A 26,203-nucleotide genomic window follows, 5' to 3' on the forward strand; every position below is an offset into this window, starting at 1 on the left:
TTAAAACAAACTGAACCATCCATGATATCAACTGAAAACTTTGACGTGCATGAAAACCAAGTGAGGAACATACTAACCATTTTTTACATCAAGTGAAGTTGGTTTGACCCACTGCATCAGATTTGCGTCATCAGGAAACTCAGTCTTCCACGAAAATCAACAGTAACACTGAAACAAGGTCTACGAGGTAACAAAATGTATAACCAAAGTGAACGATCAACTGAAAACTTTGACGCCTCATACAGCTTGGTAACAAACGTAATTGTAATTACTGTTGTCGGTATACAGGTAACAAATAATATGCCGAGCATTAATGTTCTTAACAGAAGATTCATTACATTTTGATCATCCAATATGTACTTCATATCAGTGAATGTACTTCTCAATGAATTTCAGAACCATTCCCAACATCATTTCAATCCAAGAAAGTTAAATGAATGTTCAAGCATAGCTTTTAAAATATTCCAACCATACATACAAAAATAAGCAAAACAATTTTTAATGGCTATTTACAATGCCACTATTTCAATAACAACAAAAAAATAATCACACACGTACTAACATTTTATCTTTTACACAAGACTTTTCCTTTCGATCTTGTGGAACCACTTTCTGGGGAAGGTGGCCAGTTAGTAGGACTACCAGCAGGACTGCTGTCTTCATCTGATTCATCAGATCCATAAACTGCTAAAAAAACATGATTTACACAGCAAAACCACGATTTATCATTCAAAACAGTAAAAAATATACAATCAATTGTGTACAAGTAACCTACATAATTCTACCTAAAAAGTACAACAGGAAGTAATCACACATTCAGAAGGTATAAACGTTGGTTTCAAGTTGAACCAAACGCTACAACTCCGTGACGAGGACACACCGTTTCATATGAAGTAACATCTTAACACGTCTGCTGTCACTTGAAGGGATACATTCACAAACATGTTCACTGTGGGAGAAACTGACACTTTCACAAATGTGTTCACTGCAACATAAACTGACACTTTCACAAACATCTGTTCACTCCAACATAAACTGACACTTTCACAAATGTGTTTACTGCAACATAAACTGACACTTTCACAAATGTGTTCACTGCAACATAAACTGATACTTTCACAAACGTGTTTACTGCAACATAAACTGACACCTTCACAACTGTGTTCACTGCAACATAAACTGATACTTTCACAAACATCTATTCACTCCAACATAAACTGACACTTTCACATACATGTTTACTGTGGCAGAAACTGACACTTTCACAAACATGTGTTTACTGCAACATAAACTGACACTTTCACAAATGTGTTCACTGCAACATAAATTGACACTTTCACATACATGTTTACTGCAACATAAACTGACACTTTCACAAATGTGTTCACTGTAGCATAAACTGATACTTTCACAAACGTGTTTACTGCAACGTAAACTGACACCTTAAAAAATGTGTTCACTGCAACATAAACTGATACTTTCACAAACGTGTTTACTGCAACATAAACTGACACTAAAATATGTATGTTTACTGCCACTCAGTGACATTTTCACACACACACACATGCTCACTGTCACACAGTGACACTAATATATACATGTTCACTGCCATTTGAAGTGACATCTTCACATACACACACAAATGTTCACTGTCACATAAACAAACAACCCCATCACATGCTGTACTCAACTAGTATCACTCAGAGGTACTAGGTATAAGATTTCCTGTCCAAACTAAAAGAAAAACATTATAATAACAAAGTTTCATTCATCTCAATTCTAGTTAAATGTAATCAAACAAAAACATAAAGGGTAACAAAATGTTTTCTACTTTTAAAAAACAATGTAACTCATCATATAGTTTACATTACATGTACATTACTTGTTCATAAACATATTACTAGTCTACTGTCACTGTTAATAATGCCGTCACACAAGACAATGAAAATTCATTCTCACAGCCTATTATTATAAGAAAGGTTCTTTGATTTTATTCTAAATTAATAATAAATAAACAAGCATCAAGTGACTTTAGTGAAAAACTATACAAGGTGTTTAGTCCTAACATCACAACTATCACTTTTACTTTGAAAGTTTACCTTATAAGAAATGTGGCTTTTGTGTGAAATGAAAATAATTTGGTGTTTTGAAAGAATTTTTGTAACACTCCCCATAAAAAACAAAATTCTCTACATTACAGATTACTTCATACAGTTAAATGTCAAAAAATTGGAACAGATCAGTTTATGAAAAATGAAACCTTGCATGAGATAAGTTCATTTCTCATTATTAAATTACAGCTACATCTTAATTTGTTTTGTTTCTAAAATCCAATACACTAAGGGACTTACCAGCAATACCTTTCAGAGCACCCTTCAAACGTTTCTTTTCTGGTTCTTCAAGTCCTCCTCTTGGACGAGTTTTGTCCTCTACTGATAAGTGGTAAAATATAGCAGTGTAAATAAAAATCATACCGTTTTAGTTTGGAGCGTCCACCAAGGTACGCACAGCGTATTCAGGGGAAGGAAAACAATGTTAATGGTACAAGATATAAACAGCAGCAGTAGATGGAGACAAGTTGTAAAGAGGAACCACCAAAGTCCAGATGAACATGAAAGAAAAGAAAAAGAAAAAAAGAGACCAGAAGGCAAATCATGTTAATTAAGATATTAAACAAAAAATGTTCAATATAAGCTTCAAATTTAAATCTCTAAAGGAAATCAAGTCTTCTGGACAAAAGATCTCTATTAATTTTCAGATGTCCATTTACTTATTTAACGTCCATCAAAGCATTTAATAAACTGGACCACATGTCAAGTATATATTACTTGGTTGTAAACTAAGTAAGATAAAAAAAAACTCACAAAATACATATATAAGAAAAATCTTTTCCCTTTACATACGTAAAGACAATGTCATTGGAACTTACATTTAACAGTATAAGTTACAAAACAAATAGGTTTAAACACGTAAAAATAGAATGTCACAAGTACTTAACGAGAAAAGTTACTAAAAAGCTTATTTTACATATGTAAACACATTGTCATGAGAAATTACATCGAAGAGTACAAGTCACTAAACAGTTTTTACATATGTAAACTCATTGTCATGGGAAGTTACATCAAAGAGTACAAGTCACTAAACAGTTTTTACATATGTAAACATTGTCATGGGAAGTTACATCGAAGAGTGCAAGTCACTAAACAGTTTTTACATATGTAAACATTGTCATGGGAAGTTACATCGAAGAGTACAAGTCACTAAACATTTTTTACATATGTAAACACATTGTCATGGGAAGTTACATTGAAGAGTGTAAGTTATTTAACAGATTTACTTTTAAAAGTTTTTCTTCATTTTTGTCAAACTGTGTAGAATGAGATACTCACTGTAACCTAATCACATGTAACAAAACTTTTACAGAATTACAAGTTACTTCTCTTCCAAAACATCACAGCCTTCAATCAAATTTCCACATGAACAAGTATTTTTCCTCACAAAATATCGTTATTTATTTAGTATCTCACCAGTAAATTAATCATAATTCAACTTTTTAATCCTTTATGCAAGTGAAGGAACACAAATTTTGTCAGTTTTAATTTTTTTTTTTTATAAACAAGCTAATATATTAAAAAAAATAGAACACCACATCAATTATTGAAATATCAAAGAAATTGTCCTTTAAAATATTTAATGGATAAATTACAGGTGTCCTTTTTGAAGTATTTTGTGAATACAAATAAAAGGAATGATAAATATTATAAACCGTGTTAATGAAAGATTTTGTGGATAAAATGAAAATACTAGAAAGTCATAATAAAAACTATAAATAACCTTGTTGAAATTTTTTGTATCTAAAATAAATAAAAACAGTAAGATATAAGCAATGTTAATCAAACAAACCAAGTGCAAATCACTGTACTTTATGTAAAATGATTACATGAAATTTGATCTAGTAACACAACTTTAAAAACCTGGAAATAAATATATTAGATTTATTATTAAATTAGCTATTGGTACATGTAATTGTTAATATTAACAAGCATTTGGCAAATAATTTAACACTCTAATTTTCCAAACTATGGTATTTCTTTCAGCTATAAAAGCAATAAATATTTTCACTCGAAAACTAATCAACAAGAGAACATGCTGAAAATTTGGTCATTGTATGTCTCACTACTATAAAGTTTGAAAAATTTTATTTTGAAAATAAAAAAACATTTCAATAAAGAAGGTTTGTATGTATTCCTCATTTTTCCTTAAGTGTTTTCAAAACCTTGGGCAGTGATTACTCTGGTTAATGATACAATAAATTAACCCATACCAGGGATTTTCAAACTTTCTCAGCACAAGGAACCCCCCACCCCAAGAACTTCCATCTCTCAAGGTCCACACCCCTTCTTTAGATAGTACCTCAGCAGTAACTATTTATTTGCTACATTCCACCCATCCCCCAAAACAATCCTGTAGTACCCTGGAGTGGAGGCAAGTTCCCCAGTTTGGAAAACCTTGATCTAAAACACCACAAAGACTACATGAAAATATTATATTCTCATGCAAAAAAGTAGTAAAACATAAAAGTATAGCTACTTTCCACAAACACAAAACTGTAAAACATAAAAATGTGGCTATTTTACACACAATATAACACAAAGTTGTACAACAACATAAAGACCTATTTTACAAAAGAAATAGAACAGCTTACAAAAGATTAACCAGTGAAAAAAATCCATGATATATTTTCAAAGAGCACAGCTAAAAATTTTTCAATAACTTACAATAAAGTTAATCAAGTATTAATTCACTTTTGTTTTCCTTTATTCAGTTCCAATACTTGGAAAAGAAATTATAAAGACACAAAAAAATAGATATCAGCAAAGCTTTAACTTCTATCACAGGATTCTACAAATATTCTTCTGGAAAAGGTATTCTTAGATCAACCACAGGTGAACAGTTTTTAACATGCTATGGACAAATGAAAGAAGTTGAAAGAACCCAAACAGAATTGGATAATTCTAATCTGCAATAAACACGCCTCAATTCATCACAGACGTATTGTGTAGATTATCTTAGTTTAGAACATATAAATCAATGTTTAATATTTACATTGGAAGTGAAATGCTTCACCTGGACAACCTTTTTTCCCGGGTATCGGAGGCGGCGGAGGCATCAGTTCTCGATCTTTTTCTTGAACACCTTCTTGTGTTGAAACAGTTTCGTTTTTCTGAGTTGAGGGAACAAACTCCTGTAATCTGGAGACGTTAGTCACAAACAAACAAAAACAAAAGGTTAAGAGTAATTTGTTTTTAAATGTGATAATTTTCTGTCATGTATGAAATAAATATGCCTCAGTGAAACTGTTCATCTACGGAAAGAGCAGTTCTACGATTTGTGAGAATGACTTTTCTCTCACTTAGATGGAAGTATATGTGTATAAAATTTCCAAACTTTCAGAACAATTCTTTGCCACAAAGTCTCACCCCCCCTACCCCCCCAAAGAAAATGCCTGTTTCTCTAACCAAATTCACCAATGTAGCACTATACATAACTAAGCTATCATTTCTACATAAAAACTTCCAAAAGTATTTATTATTCAACATCTAACTCGCCTAACTAAATACAAATGTTAAAAAAATCGAAAGAAAAACCTCCTCGAAGCGCAGGTAGCTGACATTTAATAGGGTTGCAATTACAGTTTCACTTCTATACCAAACAAAATCAACGTTAAAGTCGCGATCCAAAATTTCTAACTTATTAATCTCAGTTGTTACCACCAAACTGAAAAGTTTTTATTATGCTAATCATTAAGCAAACATCTGTCAATTCACATAAAGTTATTTCAAATATGACAACAGCAGCAGGCAAGCCCTCGGTGACCATTAAAAGATGGACACGACACAAACAGTTTTCCAAGTATCTGAAAAGCATTTGTAAGGGCAATCAAGCATGGTGATTCGTTTGTAACTTTTTGTATAAGATGTGAATGATTACAAAAAAGTACGGTTTTGTCGACAAACCATTGTTAATTATAATGTTATTAAGTATCTTTCAGGGTGTTATACTAAATGACTCCCAAAACTTCTAACATTTGGTAAAGTTAATTAAATAATTAATCTTAGTCTACAATTCAATGTACAGATCAAACAAAACAACGATACAACCTTAATTTTTACAACACCAGACAAAAAAGTTGGCCATTTTGGTTTAAACTTTAAGTCAATTGGTCCCAGGTGCTTCAACTGAAAGCACCTTCTCTATGGATTATTTTAGCTCATTGCAAAAGATTAAAAAAACAAAAACTACCATTGATGAAATAGTTTGAAACTTCAGAAGAAATGTTCACAGATTAGGTAGCTTTTGCAAGATATTTGCAAAAATCACATAATCTGTGTGAGCATTTGCAGCTTTGAAAATTTTAAGATTTGACTGTGATAGGAAGAGAATAATCAATGTTAGATATGAATATATTTTGTGAGGGATTTTTGCAATGCAAGGTTGCTGTCAAGATGCACGAGACAGCACAACTAAATGTTACACAAATTAGGCTATAGAGTAATGACATTGTAAGGTTCTAAAATCATTTAAATATACTCAGCCTCTGAAGACAACTTTAACACAACTTTACCAGTGAATTTTCAATTTGAACATTCTGTTTTCAAAGGTAATCAGATGTTGGAAACAGAATTACTAAAATGTATCTTTCAAGATATTCGTCCAAGAGTGGTTATAAAGCCTAATCACCACAAGGAAACTTTAACTTGTAGATTATATTTAGCATTAATTCAAACCTTTAGGGGTTAAATAATGAATCCTAAGCTCTTAAAAAACAAAACAAAACTACACAAGTCAGATTTCCAAAACCAGGTCTTTAAATTTCAGGAAAAACAAAATGGGAAAAATACATTTTTTTTTGGCTTAGATATTTAAGAACAAATGTGTGAATATAAATTGTAAATAACATAAAAAACCCCAAGCTAATTTAACTTACAATTTGACTAAGTTGTATTTAGTACCAAAATATAAAAACTAAACTCCTACTTTCAAGTTTTGTGAATATAGTTTAGACTGCTCAATGAAAAATGATACTTATATTGCTGGAAACATTTGTTATATAAATAACTTAATATGCAACTGTTTCACTAGTAAAGAACCAACATGAAACAGCTTGAATGATAGACAAAACAATTCAGGGTTGAAGAACATAATACTGACTAATCATTATTTACATATAAAAAAATTATTTATATTAATTTTTAAGATGTGTTATCTTTACCAATAAAATAATATCTTAAAATTTACTGAAGCCACACACAAAAAAATACTTAGACCTGAAAATAACGTAGATACTGCTGAAACAAAGTTCCTCACTTTGACGTGATCATCCGTAATTTAACAAAAAAACTATGGGGTCTTATTAAACAGTAAAACCTTTTATTATCTGATTCGTAATGTTTTAATACTTTTGTAAGACACATAAACAAAATAGGCTTACCTCAAAGACATAGAGCTAGCAGGTGAATCTTCAGGTACGGTTGTTTGAATAGGCGCTTCTGTGAATCTCCGTTTCTGATGTTTTCGAGGTCTGCTAATAGGTGGGTATATGCTTCTCCCAGATTCCTTGTACAATGACAGTCTTGCTTGATCTATTTCACTTTGGAAAGAAGTCCTAGTAGGTGGGGGAGGACAAGTGGGTGACATCAAAGTAACAGAACTAACTGGAGGGTGGGAAAAGGTGTCTAAAGGTCCAGCTGACATCTGTCTCATTACTGCTGAACTGTATGCAGTAGGAATCGACATCTGGGGCATGGAGTTCACAGAACCAGCTACAGATGCTGAGTTACTAAAGCCAGCAGTTCCCGAGGGAGAAGAGGATGTCAATAGGCTCCCTGTACCCGGTACAGTATGTGGAATTACTGGGAAAACCGTTCCAGATGAATAGTTAATCTGAGAAACTGTTCCTGATAATGTTGAAGGAACAATGTTGTTCGATATAGGTGGTGGCGGAACAGGGGCAACTGATATTGATGGAGGAGGGACAGAAACCATTGTCCCTGAAATTGAGGGTGGGGGAATATGTGCAGTTGCATCAGATAACAAAGGAGCAATTGATCTAGGTAACGACGGAGGGGGTACAGGAAGAACAGCCATGTGGGCTAACGTCTCGGACACGGACGAATGTGGTACGGTAAATGTTCCAGATATCGGAGGGTGAGGTATGGCAGTAACGCTTCCTGATATTGACGACTGAGGAACTAAGGGATACGGCTCTGAAATCAATGGAGGAGGTACAGATACAAAAGGCACTGTCATTGTTATAGGTCTGTACAGTGGAGTTGTAAGAATAGATCCCAAGCTTGTAACAGAAACAGGGTTAACAACAGAAGAAACGATTCCTTCAATCGAGGAAGGGGCGAGCGATCCCATGGTCACAGTGATAGACGAAGGAACAGTCATACAGAGCTCTGGGACTTCTGAGGGAGTCATGATGCTAGTTGGAGGAAGAAGTACAGCGGAATCTTGCACCAGTCTTGTTGTCGCAGAACCACTAGGAGCCAAGGTATTCTGGGTCGACGGTATGATGCTGCCAACTCCACCTGTTATCACTTGTGTTGGAAAACTGGAAGAGCCATTTGTCACGTACGTCACCATAGACTCTCCGCTCCACGGATGGGTGACAACTTGTGAAAATGCACCATATGCTGGGAAACCATCTGCAATATTATTGGTAGATGCTGCTTGGGCAATCAGCGGAACCACAGAGTTAGAAGAAGATAAGTACACACCTGATGACTGTGATGACATTTCTAAAACAAAAAAAAATATAAAACTGCTAGAATTAACTAAATCTACATTACAAAAAAAGACCCAAATATCATCTCAAAACAATATTTCCAATGTTATGGCATTTTAGCCAAATATTTTGATTATTAAAAAAAAAAAAACTCAATTTGGAGCAAATATAGCCTAATATTTAATTAAATAATACTTCTTGCAAAATGTACTTTTTTGTTATTACTGACATTTGTTACATAGTAAGACACCCCCTACTATCTTTTATATGAACATAAAGTAATATTCATCACCTGAAAAACAAGTTTTATCTACTAAAATTACAAATGTTCAGAGCACTAATACAAATGTTCAGAAAGAGTAATAAATTAACTATTTCACACAAAATTATTCTTTAATTTACCTGTTCCTACTGTCCTTTGCTGGAATTTATTAAAAAATGCATCTTTGACGAGGATATTCAAAGATATTTATCATTAAAATCTCTTCTGCGTTGAACCAAAGCATGAAATCAATTTTATGTCTGCTTATATTTACAACTGGCCCTTGATTTTCAAAGTACCACTGAGGTACCTCGGTTTACACGTGTGAAGAAACACACGTTTGTATCCAAATACCAAAGATTTCCTTATTAATGACTGCAGAGTAATAAGCTTCAACCTAAACTGTGTATTTCTCAGAGAGAAATATTTTTAAATGAGCTAAAAATAACAATTTTTAAAAAATATGTTCTTATTTTTTAAGTTGTTAACCCTACCACAAGGGTCAGGGTCAAAGGCTATGTCATCATGTTTGTTGACCGACATTCAAAAATTTATTGAACTGCTGTTTTATAAATGTATGTCAGTAAGTTTGATCTCAAACTGGCAATTATAATTGAGACTTTAGTATTATACGTAAGTTAACTGCATAATTTAAAAGTAAATATTGAAAGAACGCACCTAAATACTGATTTTTGTGTTTCACGTGATTTATTAATGCACCATTGGGTCAAATTAGATGTTTGTAATGTCCACATACAAAGTCTAACTTCTTACAAATTACACATCCAATTTAACAATATTGACAAGTTAGATGGCCTCTTTCATTTTTTGAAGATACATGCATATTACATCTAATTCACCTAATGACGTGTGTATAACCAATCAAAAGCTCAGAATGTCCCCCTAGTGGTTTTCTCAGCCTCTGCAAAGTATTTGCACAACAAACTCATCCTTTTTGTGCAAGATTCCAAGCAGTAAAGTCAGAAATTATTGAATTCAAAATTCCATATTTTTTTTACACCCAAATATGGTTTAGATATGAATCTTGGTAAAATATAGTGTAATTCTATGGCACTGAAATATTTTTTTGTGATTTTTGATTATTTCAAATGTATATACAAAACCTAAAAAAAACTTTTTTTCATATCTTCCACGTGTAAACTTTGATAAGGCTTAGCAACGTATGGCAAACAGTAAATGAAGATAATTTTGTAAGTACAAGAGATGTTTGTTGTACATCATGTCCTGTTCCATGTTTTATGAAAACTACATTTAACCACTTATAATACATATGTATATACATTATTACTATTTACAAATAATTGAAATGTGACTGTCTTTTGCAACTTTTACAAAATACTAGTCCACTAAAATACAGTAGAGACAACTCACTTTCCAGAAGCCAGTTTTATATGGAAACATGAATGTATATGTGCTTCATCATTGTAACATCTGTACTGTTAGTCAGACACAACTGATAGGTTGATAAAAAAAAAAAACATTATGTAACACATTTTGTTCCTGGATAGTATGTGTTATTTATTAATTGCTTATGCTGTAAAAGTACAGAAAATGGCCATTGTTCCCTTCAAACTTTGCTTTTGTGACCTGGATAATGAAATTTAGAAATCAAGGTATTTTCTCTGTAAAAATGGACAAATTTGCACATTTTCATTCACATAAGGTCTGAATAAAACAACATATGAATCAAGATTTACATGTATTTATACTAAAGTTGATGAAAAATGAATGAAAATGTTTAGAAGTAAGTAGTTTTTCGAGATTTGCGACTGTAGTGTAAATCACTTTCACGTATCAGCCCCCAAATACAGTCTCCCATCATGTTTTCGTTATATGCTCCTTGGTCACAAAAGCAAAGTTTAAAGAGAAAAACAGGTCTTTTCCGTTTACTTTAGGCATAAACAATTGGGAAATAACACTTTTGTCCAGGAACAAGAAAAGTAAACATTGTGTTACATAGTGTGATGTGACACTAGCTGTGTACGTAGGACAAAAATAATACAGATAAATCACCATGTAACCAAGAGGTTTGGTACATATAGTTATTTTACTTTCCACAGAATGTGTTGTCAGGGCTATGACTTGTTAGTTAGCAACACCTGTTATTTCTTATTGAAGAGGCTATGCTAAAAATTGGTGTTAATTTTTAAAATAAATCCCTGGTAATAATTTATTTATTAAAGCACCAGACTGATGAATGATTTTGAAAATTTTTCTGAGAGGTTTGATTTGTATGTGCATTATGAATCATGGACTTGAGATGAATGTTTGTGTTATTCAGTAACAGTTAAAACAATGTATTAACATAACTTCTTAAACTTGAATTTAACACCCCTTTGGTAATGTCATTGTCGGTGTCAGAAAATGCATGTTACTGTATCAAAACAAACATGCTATTTATGTTAACAGAAACAAGAACACCAACTTAGAGTTAGCCAAACAAGTTATAAAAAAATTTCGTTCAGTAGTTTTTCTCATTTTTTATGTGTTTAAGAGATAATAAAGTACAGTCACATTCATGAGGTTATAATATGTCATAAAACACAATATTACATTGTATAGGTTTATGATTATTATGGACAAATTTGTACATTTTCATTTATATAAGGTCTGAATAAAACAACATATGAATCAAGATTTACATGGATTTGTACTAAAGTTTTTCAAAAATGTTTAGAAGTGAGTAGTTTTGAGATTTTTGAGACTGTAATGTAAATCACTTTTACATATCAGTCCACAAATATAATCTCCCATTATGTTTTTGTTATACACTCCCAGGTCATAAAAAGCAAAGTTTGAAAAGAAAAATAGGTCTTTTCCATTTACTTTAGACATAAGTAATTGGGAAATAACACTTTCTGTCCAGGAATAAGTAGTAGTAAACATTGTGTTACATAGTGTTATTAATACAGAATTATGGTGTTATAAGGTTCATGTTAATTAAATTAAACATTTGTGGTTTCATGTAATAATTTAGATATCACACTCAAATTGAGAAAGCATAATTTATATTTCCTTATCTTTTACGGGGGTTACAAGGTTGGTAAATTCGACCAAACCAATACAAAGTTACAATGACAACAACAACTTATTGCAGAACAATTTTTCTTTAAAAAAAAAAAAAAGTCTGATAAATATTTTGAGATTTTTACACGTGAAATTAGCCTCTTAATGGTTCAGCAGTAAATCGGAAGGTTTATGATGCTAAAATCCAGATTTTTAAAGGCCCAGCATGGCCAAGCGTGTTAAGGCATGCAACTCGCAATACTGAAGGTATAAAGGCAACCATCAACTTGTGAATTCTATAGTTTCGTAGCCTTAAGTACAAACATTCACTTTTCCTTCCTGTTATATTAGCTTAGTTGAAACACTGACAAATCCAAATTAGATTAAATATAATGTATTTGTAAATAATAATTTTATTAGAACATCGACTGATTTAATTACATTTTTCTTTTACATTCAATAATAGCATGGAGAAAGTTTAAAAAAATCTTCTATTATGTGCGTGTGTGAACAAGTAATGTGTACTGATCAACTTAATAGTTGGGAAAACTATTGAAAGGTTGGTTCTTAAGACCAAGACCATATTAAGAAAGTTCAATATCACTCTTCTTAAATAATTCACTGATCTATCGTTTTTTGTTTTTTCTCTTATTTCTGATGTTAACTTATATCTACAAACAACCTAAGGTTATTATAATTGCTATTCGTGATGTTCAGAAAACATGTAGGTTCAGGAAAACAATACAGTACCATGTGACCTTTTGAAAGGTGAAGCTTTCTTTTTTCTGGAGCAAACTAGTAATGAACGTGTAAGACAAAGAGCGAGGTTATGTGTTTCCAGTGGTGTCATTACACAAGTGTTTCTCATTTCTAGTGCAATGCTACCAAAAAATAGAACGCTGGGTGAAAAGAAGTCAGAGGTGTTATTGTTTTAAAAATAGAAAAATTGTCAAGACAAAGCAGCTCAAGTGCTAACAAAGTAATATACAAAAGTCAGGAATAAATGCCAAGAACTTGTATTACATGAACAGAAACAGCTGAAACCAGGACCAAGATTTATTCCAAAAGATTTAATTAACAGTATTTAAAGTTTCAATCTAGCAGGATTTTTCTATCTCTTTATCAGCTTTACTTCTGACATCAATTTCCACACATCATTAACAAAAAGTGCTTAATATTCATATAGTTCTTAAATTCACACCTGTGCCCGATGACTACATGTACAAGTTTCTGCTATTTGCTTTGTGATTTATCTACACTACTTTGGTCCCACGTATGTAGCTAGTGTCACACAATCGGTAACAAAATTCTATTACTTCTCAAGCCAGAAATATTTTAGAAACAAAGGTTTATTTTTTCACTAACTTTGTACTTGTTTGTTATTAATCATAAACCTATACAATGTAATATTGTGTTTTATGACATATTAAAACCTCATGAATGTGACTGTACTTTATTATCTCTTAAACATATAAAAAATGAGAAAAACTACTGAACGAAAAATTTTTTATAACGTGTTTGGCTAACTCTAGGTTGGTGTTCTTGTTTCTGTTAACATAAATAGGATGTTTGTTTTGATACAGTAACATGCATTTTCTGACACCGACAATGACATTACCAAAGGGGTGTTAAATTCAGGTTTAAGAAGTTATGTTAATACATTGTTTTAACTGTTACTGAATAACACAAACATTCATCTCAAGTCCATGATTCATAATGCACATACAAATCAAACCTCTCAGAAAAATTTTCAAAATCATTCATCAGTCTGGTGCTTTAATAAATAAATTATTACCAGGGATTTATTTTAAAAACAAATACCAATTTTTAGCATAGCCTCTTCAATAAGAAATAAGAGGTGTTGCTAACTAACAAGTCATAGCCCTGACAACACATTCTGTGGAAAGTAAAATAACTATATGTACCAAACCTCTTGGTTACATGGTGATTTATCTGTATTATTTTTGTCCTACGTACACAGCTAGTGTCACATAACACTATGTAACACAATGTTTACTATGACACTATGTAACACAATGTTTACTTTTTCTTGTTCCTGGACAGAAAGTGTTATTTCCCAATTGTTTATGCCTAAAGTAAACGGAAAAGACCTGTTTTTCTCTTTAAACTTTGCTTTTGTGACCAAGGAGCATATAACGAAAACATGAGAGACTATATTTGGGAGCTGATACGTGAAAGTGATTTACATTACAGTCACAAATCTCGAAAAACTACTCACTTCTAAACATGTTTGTATACCTTTAGTATAAATACATGTAAAGTTTGATTCATATGTTGTTTTATTCAGACCTTATATAAATTAAAATGTACAAATTTGCCCATTTTTACATAGAAAATAGGTTAATTTCTAAATTTCATTATCCAGGTCACAAAAATAAAGTTTGAAGGGAATAATGACCATTTTCTGCAGTTTTACAACATAAGTAATTAAGAAATAACACATACTATCCACAAACAAAATCTGTGTTACATAGTATAATCGGTAACAAAATTCTATTACTTATCAAAACAGAATTATTTCACAAAAAAGGTTTATTTTTTCACTAACTTTGTGTTTGTTTGTTATTAGGCATAAACCTATATATATAACATAATATCGTGTTTTCCTAAACATAAAGTGTGTGACATACATCAAAATATTTAAAAATAGTTTTAGTGACATATTAAGTGGTCAGACATTTATGGTAAATGAATTAACTGTGCTTCCAAAAAGAACAACTAAAGTTACACACTAATAAAGATACACCAAGACAAAATATGTTCATTTGTTTGACTCTGTACATTGTATGCTTAGACGGTTTCTAGCACACAGATTTCAACACACACATCATATATTCTGAATACATTAAATGAAGAGAATACTGAAGGAAGACCAAAAAGAGGTTATGATGTAACAGAAAAACACGTACCTACTTCTACAGTTTCTACACAAAGTTTTGTTGAACTGTTCCTTCCAAATCTAATATCCAGCAGGAAAATTAGCTCAATCTTTAGCAAGAAATAATTTTTTTTCTTTTTCTGTCTATCCAAATCTTGCTGAAAAATCTTAATTACATGAAACTCGATAAATCTCTCTACCACTTGTATCTTACCCGTGACCGAATAACATATCTACGTATTCACACGTAAGCTGATACAATGTTAATAATACACTTGTTATTTAAAACAAGTTTAAGGTCACCTAAGAAGAACCTCTATGTTCCTAGAAAGAAAATGGCACATTACGGGTAAAAACGAACGTAGCTAATCACGTCACTTTAAAGTGAATAACGGTTACGTTATATTTAAATGAAACGTTTTAATCAAACCACAATTGTCTTAACTTACCAGGTGTTGTATAGCTGATCACGTCACTTTAAAGTGAATAACAGTTACGTTATATTTAAATGAAACGTTTTAATCAAACCACAATTGTCTTAACTTACCAGGTGTTGTATAGCTGATCACGTCACTTTAAAGTGAATAACAGTTACGTTATATTTAAATGAAACGTTTTAATCAAACCACAATAGTCTTAACTTACCAGGTGTTGTATAGCTGATCACGTCACTTTAAAGTGAATAACAGTTACGTTATATTTAAATGAAACGGTTTAATCACACCACAATTGTCTTAACTTACCAGGTGTTGTATAGCTGATCACGTCACTTTAAAGTGAATAACAGTTACGTTATATTTAAATGAAATGGTTTAATCACACCACAATAGTCTTAACTTACCAGGTGTTGTATAGCTGATCACTGGCCTTACAGGTACAGCAGTGTGTGATGTCCATTGACTCAATTCAGAATGTACCTACAGAAGTTTATAACTGTATGAGAAACATTTTTAAGTAATGGTAATAAATAATCATATTATACACAACCATGTTCACAAAAACTGCTGAAAAAATTTAGCCCTATGGGATACTGGCCACAAACCGTGCAATAAATCGTGGTTTTCTTTACCAACTGAAGGAAGACATGCATTACTGATATATTAATTTCTTGTTTAATGTTTCTTTACTCAAGTGAAAAGTATATCTCACGGGAAAAAAATCTTTATAATTTACTTTCAGTATAATATACAGTAAAAGTCGTAAGACAGCTTAACTGGGTACCAAAAAAAAACTAGCATTTCAACGAGAATTTGTTATCCTTGAGTACAAGAAATTTACAGAGATACATGGAGGTCACATGATTGGATATTTGTTCACATTGTAATACTGGTCCCTTGATACTCTAGGGTGTTGATTCAGAGAGGGGATATTTTCAGCAATTAAAATAGATTATTTTATTTTAGTTGCAATGATGGTAAACATCGGAGGTCTTTTTTATTTATTATGTCCACTGAGTATTGTTTCAACTTTTCTACCTATTTCCCAGATGTACAATTCTATGAAGTTATTAGATGTTCTTTGGCAGATTGTTTTGGAAGAGTGTTCATGATGAAACTTTGTAGAATGGACGACAAGTGCCTGTTGTGGAGACACAAGGACGACATTTTGAAACGCCGTCCTCTACACTTGTGTCTCCACAACAGGCAGTTGTTGTCCATTCTACAGAGTTTCATTATTGGATGTTACTTTATAAGTGATGTTGGAAGTGTGTGATTCTTTCTATTTAATGATTACATTTTATTACTGAGTTCTGGGGCAAATTTGACGTTAACAGAAATGTTATGTTTGATGGAAAGTGTTCTCCAAGTGTTGATTTATTTTATGTTTGATGGAAAGTGTTCTCCAAGTGTTGATTTATTTTATGTTTGATGAAAAGTGTTCTCGAAGTGTTGATTTATTTTATGTTTGATGGAAAGTGTTCTCCAAGTGTTGATTTCTTTTTGTTTGATGGAAAGTGTTCTCCAAGTGTTGATTTCTTTTTGAACTGATGTCAGTGATAAATAGTAAAATGCAGTTTAATTTTGTGTTACTGTCTGGTGAATTAGTGTCAGTTTTGGAGTTAAGTTTTGAGGTTTTTGTTCTAGTGATTGTGTGGTAAAGTGGTTAGAGAAAATTTGTTGGTTTGAATGCTTCAAAGTATTGATTTCTTCATCTGTGAACAAAGTCTTGAAGCTGTGTGTACAAGGTTTTTTTTAGTATATTAATAATTTTGTTGTGATTCATGGGTGAAACTCAAGAGGATGTAGAAACTGGATCATAAATATTTGTCATGTACACATGAACCAGAATTGTCCATCCTAAAACCAACCTATTTGAAGAATGTTTTGGTTGTTGTTATGGTGAATTCTAAAAGGTAAATGAAAAGTGTATTGGGGATACGAATTAATTGATTGGTGTTATTATTACAGAGATCAAGTGTAACATTATAGGCTTCTTTGACGGGAACTTCTGTGAAAAGAGACACAATGTCTAAGCTGGCCATTAAGGTTTGAGGTTTACTTGGTTTAATTTGTTTCTGAAATTAAAGATATCTTTAGAAAAAGGAACCTGCAGTAATTATACAAGGTGTGAGGGCCCAGGCTTTGTATTTACCAAGATAATAGTTAAATGAGTCACAAGTGGATAGTATAGGTTGTGTGAGGCAGTTTTCTTTGTGTGGTTTGGGAATGCAATAACGTTGTGGTGTGCATAAGTCAGTTTTTCTTCGATAAACACAGAGCTGTTCAGTAATCTGATTATCTTTCTTCATGTGCATTTGTTGGGTTATTTGAGATCAGTTTGAACTGCTTACTGACTGAAAGGAATGTTGTTCGTTTTGGTGACGTTCATGATTACATTAATGATGTCTTTGTTAACTCACAGAATTTTAATGTTGGTTCCTTTTATGATCATTGACACATTTTATTTCCTTACTTGTGAAACTGGTCGTCAGCATTTGGGTCTGATTAACTACATTAAGATGTTGTTTGAGGTACAGTTTTTGTGTACATCAGAAGAACCACCTTTTGTTGTTGTTACCTATCATAAAAGTCTGGTGGTCAGAGTTTTGAATTTCTTCTGGTTGTTATATAAGGCATAAAAAGCCTTTTAGTCTTCTGGATAAACCTTCTAGGCTGGCCTTTGATTCTAGGTAGGGAACTCTCTTATGGCTGATAGCAAAGTTGAGGTCTTTGTTTAGAACTTGTAGTTTAGTGTTTAGTTGTCGATCTGATCTGTTGATGGCAAGATCGGGTTGTTCTAGTTTTCTGAGGTGTTAGTTATCTTCTTTTGATTCAATATGGTGTTGCTTTGGTTGATAATCTATTGTGTACTGTTACACTGTTCTGGTTTGAGACACCACACAGGAGAAGATGACTGTACACGGCAAAAAAACCAAAACAATCGAGAAAACTACAACACAAAAGATGGTGCATCAGCCCAACCTTGTCAACGACAGAACATATCGACAACTAAACAATACTGTTCTACAACTTCACTACCAACCACAAAGCCAATCCCTGAACCAAATTAAAGACCAGCGTACAGGATTTTAAAAAAACATTTTGTATTAGAATAAACAGCATAATATTTAGCTGTTTTATCCAAGTCACAGTTGAGTATATGATTTTAGCTGTTTTATCCAAGTCACAGTTGAGTATATGATTTTTAGCTGTTTTATTCAAGTCACAGTTGAGTATATGATCTTTAGCTGTTTTATCCAAGTCACAGTTGAGTATATAATCTTTAGCTGTTTTATCCAAGTCACAGTTGAGTATGTAATCTTTAGCTGTTTTATCCAAGTCACAGTTGAGTATATGATTTTTAGCTGTTTTATCCAAGTCTCAGTTGAGTATATGATCTTTAGCTGTTTTATCCAAGTCTCAGTTGAGTATATGATCTTTAGCTGTTTTATCCAAGTCACAGTTGAGTATATAATCTTTAGCTGTTTTATCCAAGTCACAGTTGAGTATATGATTTTTAGCTGTTTTATCCAAGTCACAGTTGAGTATATGATTTTTAGCTGTTTTATCCAAATTAAATCTGTCACAGTTGAGTATATGCATCCTGTTTATAGAGAAAACTTCATCACTAAACCAAATTATAGAAAAAAACTAAAATTATTTTTTTGACATGTGTATAAACTTTCAGTGTTGAATTTTATTACATAAAAAATGTTCCAAACAAAAATTATGTTTGTGAATGTTATCTAAATATAATACAAAGTATGTACAATTCTCAAAGAAATATTCAAACAGTTTAGGACAAATACTATTAACTTGACCCTATAAGTTCAATTAAAATGTACTGCTATCAGTTATAGTCAAACATCAACTTCAGTTTGTCATAGGGTAACGTAAATATCTAAACCTTAGCTCTGAGATGTCAAAAATTGGTGACCTAAGAATTTGTTAAAAGCTTTTTTGTCTATTATTTCTAACTGTATAAACTAACGTGGTTCCCAATTCAGACAAGATTCATCAAGAGATCAAAAGAAAGTGACAAAAGGTTATTGTGACAACAAACTGTTTGTGAATAACTTCTGCCACCATTGGTCCTAATTCTTTAAACTTTGATTTATCATTCTATATTTCATTTCAAACAAATATTTAGGATGACAGGAAAGTTTGTCACTGAACAAGATGAGTCAAGGTCACTTTAAGTCACCTTACACTCGTCAGAACCAAAGTTTTGTTTCTCTAACAAGGCCATGTTCAAACACTAGGCCTAATCAGCCAAAGTAACTGCCTGAATGAGCAAACAGTATCACCAGAAACAAATGTTTAAAATAAATTAATATAAAGCATGTTACGTAACTAAATGAAATTATTCTTATTAAGAATTTTAAGTTATTCTGCTTATAATTTTGGACTTTTCAAAATACATGTAATTACACACCAGTGATTAGGAACGCAGTGAAACCAAACATAACGTTTAACAAAAAAAAGAAAAGATAAAATTTACATACAATTCCATAAAAGAAAACTTTACATAAAGTATTCAAACAATGCAAAAGACATACGATTTAGTATTTCAAACAAATGACAAAAATAAGCATTTTTGTTTCTTGAAAAAATATTAGAATGAAATATTTTGAAATATTTAAAGTTGCAAATTCATGCAAATATCAAATACAAAAATATGATACTTACACAAGTATCATATGAGCATTTTTTGCAATGAAATAAAAAAAAAACAAATTTTATCAAAAATTTTTCCGGTGAGCATCATAAAATTAACACAATGGTATTAAATTTCTCACTTTGCTATAAAACATCTGTGGTAAGTCCACCTACCGTTTGCACTAAATTTAAGGCTAATGCTTTGGCTGCTTGTAGACCTTCAGGCTTTGGATGACTGCAAAAAATAAACAAATGTCTCTCATTACTGATGACAAAAAATACAAAATGAAAACCATTCAGGTAAACAAATATACAATGGACATCATTTCCAACAAAGGTAAAAACTAAAAAATACATGCCTGTTATTAAATATTACTGGACAAAAATAAGGAATAAAAATGTGTAACTATGGTAAAAAATAGGTATATAACAGTACTATCATACAGCATTGGAAAATAGAAACTTTTTATGATTATCAGTAAGTAGCCTTGCTTTCTAAATCTTAACCACACTTCAAAAGTAATCTCCCTCAAATAATGACTCACTAAATTGAATTTCTGTTTACTGGTTAAACAGAACTGTAAAATAAATATTTACTATGAAAAATTATGTCAAAAGTATTTTTACAAATACCACAAATAATGTTGAGAAATGATTAAAACCACAAACATCCTAGCAATGAATCTTTCATTTATAACACACTCGCAAAAACTTTAATTAAATGTTATAATTTTCCCAAACTGAAAATTCACGTTCAATGATTACTTACTATCTCTCACAGATATAGCTATTATCATTTCATACTGCCCTCTATGTGCAAAAATGTTTCCACTTGCCACAAAGCCTTGAATTCCCACATACCCCCATGATCAATGTGATTTAACTGCATCTTGCCTGTAAATCATCACACAACAGCTCTCCACTAACGTGAATTCAACACACCTTCCTGACAGTTGTACCTACCTCTAATGAACAATCACTCTTGAGTTTGGCAGAAACAGAAGCACTGGAAGTGTGAATCAGAAATGCAGTTTCAGTTTAGGATATATAAACTCATCTCCCCTCACAGATACAGCTAGAATCCAATAATGATCAGAAATGCAGTTTCAGTTTAGGATATATAAACTCATCTCCCCTCACAGATACAGCTAGAATCCAATAATGATCAGAAATGCAGTTTCAGTTTAGGATATATAAACTCATCTCCCCTCACAGATACAGCTAGAATCCAATAATGATCAGAAATGCAGTTTCAGTTTAGGATATATAAACTCATCTCCCTCACAGATACAGCTAGAATCCAATAATGATCAGAAATGCAGTTTCAGTTTAGGATATATAAACTCATCTCCCTCACAGATACAGCTAGAATCCAATAATGATCAGAAATGCAGTTTCAGTTTAGGATATATAAACTCATCTCCCCTCACAGATACAGCTAGAATCCAATAATGATCAGAAATGCAGTTTCAGTTTAGGATATATAAACTCATCTCCCCTCACAGATACAGCTAGAATCCAATAATGATCAGAAATGCAGTTTCAGTTTAGGATATATAAACTCATCTCCCTCACAGATACAGCTAGAATCCAATAATGATCAGAAATGCAGTTTCAGTTTAGGATATATAAACTCATCTCCCTTCACAGATACAGTTAGAATCCAATAATGATCAGAAATGTAGTTTCTGAAAGAAAAAAGCATTTTTTGAAAGCATTCAATGAGCATCCAAAAAAGTGGAGATCCTTGCAGTAGAGGATCCCATGTTCGAGAATGTGGGTATACCATACACCCAGAGTGAAAGAAATTTTCCAAACCTGAGCAGAAAATGGGAGGAGCATAACCAAAAACGAAGAGAACAATGGTTGGATATGGATATGAAGCATATCAGAATCCCAATCCATTTGACACGAGTAATGTGAGTGAGAGAAAAAAGAATATGCCCCAAGTTGCAGGGTAGCTGGGGGATGTTACTGACCATTCAACCAAGCCACAGGGAACTGGCATCCATGTGGAGAAGTGGGAAAGAGGATAGAGAAATTTGATCCAGAACAAGCTGCTGAGAAAACCAGGTCTGTACTAGCAAGAAAGGGGCAATCAAAAAGACCTGACATGGAGTAGCAAGAAAGAACAAAGTGTAATCACCCGAAAAGTATCACACAAGGAGACTTAAGTCAAGTGTAAAGGTCCCCAAGAAAAGAGACCCAGGGTCAACCACAAAAGGAACTAGAACTGTCCCTCTGATGAGTGATATAATCCACTATCATATATGTGTCTGAATGGATCATGGTTAATCAAATCCTGACAAGAGGAATAAAATGAGCCAAAGCACATTGGACTTTAGGAAGTAACAAGATGTCAAATGGTAAAACCAATCGAATGTGTACCACTTATATATTTAAAAGTGGCTGGTATGGATAGAGAAAGCACTAATATAGGAGCAAACACGTTTCGACCTTCTTCGGTCGTCATAAGGTTCACAAAGAAAGAAAGGATTGCTGACAGGTAGCTGACCACATGTTTGAAGGAGGTTGTGTAATTGAGTGTAGGAACGTAGGGGGCGTGCTTACATGTTCCATTATATTTATTAATATAGGTATAAAGGTGTTACTTTGTGTTGGTTTATTTTGGGCTTGAATTGTTGTATACGTAAGGCTACTTTAATTTTGCGTTCATTTATGTTTGTTTCTTTATTTAGTATTTGGATGTTTTCTATGGTTATGTTGTGTTTGATTTGCAGTGTTCGAAAACATGTGGTGACTTTTTGTGTTCTTTGAATCTGGTTTCCATTTTTCTACTTGTTTCTCCAATATAGAAGTTGTGGCAGTTATCACATTGTATTTTATAAATAATGTTGGTGTGGTGTTTGTCAGTGTAGTTTTACATAGTATAGACCTTAGTTTTGTGCCTGATTTTGAATACATTTGGTATTAACTGGAATGTCATATTTTGTTACAAGTTTTGCCAAATGTTAGTTACTTTTCTGCTGATGTCAGGAATATATGGTATGCAGCCATATATGGTTTCATGATTTTTTTAAATTGTGGGATATATTTACCATTGTTAGTTGATTTTGCTTTTTGTCTAGGTGTGTGTGTGTGTGTAATGTTTTCTACAGTTTGTGGAGGAAACTTATTGATGTAGATGAAGTATTGTTTTATTTTGTCTAATTCGTCATTAATTTTATCTAGTGAGTATAGTTTTATGGCCGTGTTTATTCGGTTTCTTAGTATGTCGAGTTTTTGTTTTGTTTCATGTGCTGAGTCCCAAGGAATATATGTCCTGATGACTCATGCCAATTAACGAATGCCCCCTAACCCTGGAAAGGAAGCATCAAAGTAGAAAAATAAATCTGGACAAGAGGGGATGAAGTGGTTTTCATAATGTAGATGCTTTATTTAACCACCAACACATATCTTAGAAGACAGAAGAAAGCAAGTTACATGGGGAATTCAAAGAACCCTACAAATACATCATGGATCATACAGCATCCATTGAAGAGATTGCATATGGACCAAACCCAAAGGAATAAGTACTTTGATAAAAGCTACATCCCCTAACATGGCATAACCTCACCAGAAGTACGATAGTGGACAGTAATGGCATGGATTACTGAAAGCTCCATTAAAAACAGTTGAAGAGATGACAAATGAGCCTGACAGTTGGGTATTGAAAAAGATGTCCCCGGAAGACAAGAATATACTGTGTGAAGCTTCTCCAAGTAAAAAATCCAACTACCCCAATTGCATGTGTAAGAAGATATTGCAACAACTGCAGTAGTGAATGAGCTAATAGAAGCCAGACAACAAAACTGTGGTGTACATACAATATCCCATCGTGCTGTAGTCAGGTAAAACAGACCATTCTATAAAAGATTGACAGATCTAAATCAAGGTTGAAGGGTGAGGTGTGAAACTAGTACTCGATCTCATGGTGAACAAACCTAAGATAGTGTCACAAGGAATGAACATACAAACATAAATATAACACTAAACATCCATCTTGGGCATCCTTATTCCAACAGAAGCAGCCCACCAGTGTGGGATAAACAACAACACAGTGAAACACAAATGAACCAAAAAAGTGATTGTGGTAAGACAGATTTCATTACAGATCTCCAATAAGCATCAAGAACACATAACTAATGGAAAAGCCCTTACAGATAAAACAGGTACATGATGGGGTGGTGGCAGATGTGAAACATGAATAAAAGGCACAATAGCTCAGAAAGATACAAATGAGCAACCCAAAAAGAGAAATCACACAATGGTAAAGTCAAAGGAGTAATGTCCCCCAGAAGAGAGTAGCAGAAGAAACAGGCTGGCTGTAAGTTCAATATAGAAGCAGATGGTAAAGGAGCTTGGTACAAGACAGTGTTCCACCCTACAAAATACCAAAAACAAAGAAACCACATGTGCAGAGAAAGAGCTGAAGATGGCAATCACTCCAACATGGAGGTAAGGAGGGAAGAACACTTAGGAAATGAGGTTTGTTGTAAACAATTATTGCTAAAGAGCCAATAGAGGAAGACAAAAGGCTGGAAAACATGGCAAGAAATAAAAGGATAGAAATATAAGGAGCCCCCCCCCATTACAGGCAACACAGATGCCAAATGAAAAGATTTATGAAAAAAAACAAAAAAAAACAATCCACCTAATGTTAAGCTGAGACAAAATGAACCAAAATCTGTGGATGGCAAGACATGTAACTCCCTTCTCTCAACGACAGACAAAAGTTTCCACCACGATCCAAAACGTCAGGAAAGCAATTTATTGTGAAACATATCTGTGAAGAGCTGAGGTAAGCCCAGCTGACAAAATCCTCCATCTAATACAAATACCTAAAGTATACTGCTGTTTGTTAACATGTGTAGCCCAACAATGTGATAATGAAAATTATGAGTAGTGACTTTAAACTTCAGTTCAAGATGTTAAATAGTGCATCATAAGCTTGTAGTTAAAAATAAACATTACAAGTAGAATATGTTAATATCAGATCAGTTACAGAAATATCCTTTCTCACGTGATATGAATGTGAAGAGGTTCAAAGGCTTCTCTGCCAGATGTAGGTTCCATGAATCCTGAACCCTTGCCCCTTAAAGTAACACTAGCACCCGTCTCAGTTCTGATGTGTTGAAGGTAGGATCCCTAAATAAAAACAAAATCATCAGTGCATTGTACCTAGAAGCACAGCACAAACAAAACATTTTATAAATCGTCAAATAACCAACTTTTCGGGCAATCTTAAACCAAAGGCAATTCAAAACAAATGGAAATACTGTCAGAAAGGTAAAAATACAAAAGTGATACCCAATAAAGTTTTGTCTCATCTATCAAAAACATCGTATTATGAGAAATTAAATTTTATTATTATTTTACGTTCAGTAAAATAACACAAAAAACTTTGTTATTATTATACCAGAAATAAATAACATGATATGCTTACTTCCGGCCCTAGAATCTTTTCTCGTATAGTAGAAAGTGAAGCATGCTCTAATCCAACATATACTTTCTCTTGAACAAAATGATGCTACAATTGAGAGAAGAAAAAATTGTAACTGTATACAAATTCTAACACAACAAAAACTATATACCAAATTATCACTGCTTTCACTGAATTAGTTTGTTCCATTAAATTACAAAAAAGTCAAAACTCTTATCCAGCACAGCACACATAATATGATGTTCTGTGAAATGTTCTTTCTTAAAGGCTAATAATTTGGTTCTATTTCTAAGTTTTTTCAAAGTTCTACGTCCTGTGAGACCTTTTTTTTTAAACAAATTTAATAAAAAACAATTTTTATCCTTTTTCTAGACATACTTTGCATCAGATATGGAAAATAAATTCTGCAGGTGTTCCAGCAGCCAATCAGATGCATTGATATCCATTTACTTTCCTGACATATCATATAAATACATACCCCATATGCTAGCATATAATCCCTCAAAACTAGAGGTCATCTTATATACCAAGAATGGTTTGGGTTGTTTTGAATTTTGCACAAAGCTACTCGAGGGCTATCTGCACTAGCTGTCCCTAATTTAGCAGTGTAAGACTAGAGGAAAGGCAGCTAGTCATCACCACCCACCACCAACTCTTGGGCTACTCTTTTACCAATGAATAG

General features: G+C 32.7%; 1 protein-coding gene across 14 annotated transcripts in view; it reads right to left on the reverse strand.

Moving 5' to 3' along the window:
• Window positions 1-483: 483 nt before the first annotated feature.
• Window positions 484-26,203, reverse strand: part of LOC143222344 (uncharacterized) — a 48,065-nt gene continuing 22,345 nt past the window's right edge. For 3 of the 14 annotated variants that reach the window (XM_076448763.1, XM_076448762.1, XM_076448764.1), the window contains exons 7-14: window positions 25,525-25,608; window positions 25,102-25,226; window positions 20,253-20,313; window positions 15,821-15,896; window positions 7,493-8,804; window positions 5,107-5,252; window positions 2,352-2,432; window positions 484-687 (exon numbers count right to left, since the gene is read on the reverse strand). In XM_076448763.1, coding sequence (XP_076304878.1) covers window positions 566-687; window positions 2,352-2,432; window positions 5,107-5,252; window positions 7,493-8,804; window positions 15,821-15,896; window positions 20,253-20,313; window positions 25,102-25,226; window positions 25,525-25,608 — 2,007 coding nt within the window. In that variant the 3' untranslated portion in view covers window positions 484-565. Of the gene's footprint in view, window positions 688-2,351; window positions 2,433-2,474; window positions 5,253-7,492; window positions 8,805-15,820; window positions 15,897-20,252; window positions 20,314-25,101; window positions 25,227-25,524; window positions 25,609-26,203 lie in introns of those variants that run through there. The other 11 variants (XR_013012185.1, XM_076448769.1, XM_076448768.1 and 8 more) reach the window with 11 other exon arrangements.

This window comes from Tachypleus tridentatus, chromosome 8, assembly GCF_004210375.1.
Source record: "Tachypleus tridentatus isolate NWPU-2018 chromosome 8, ASM421037v1, whole genome shotgun sequence".
NCBI classification, from domain to species: Eukaryota; Metazoa; Arthropoda; class Merostomata; order Xiphosura; family Limulidae; genus Tachypleus; species Tachypleus tridentatus.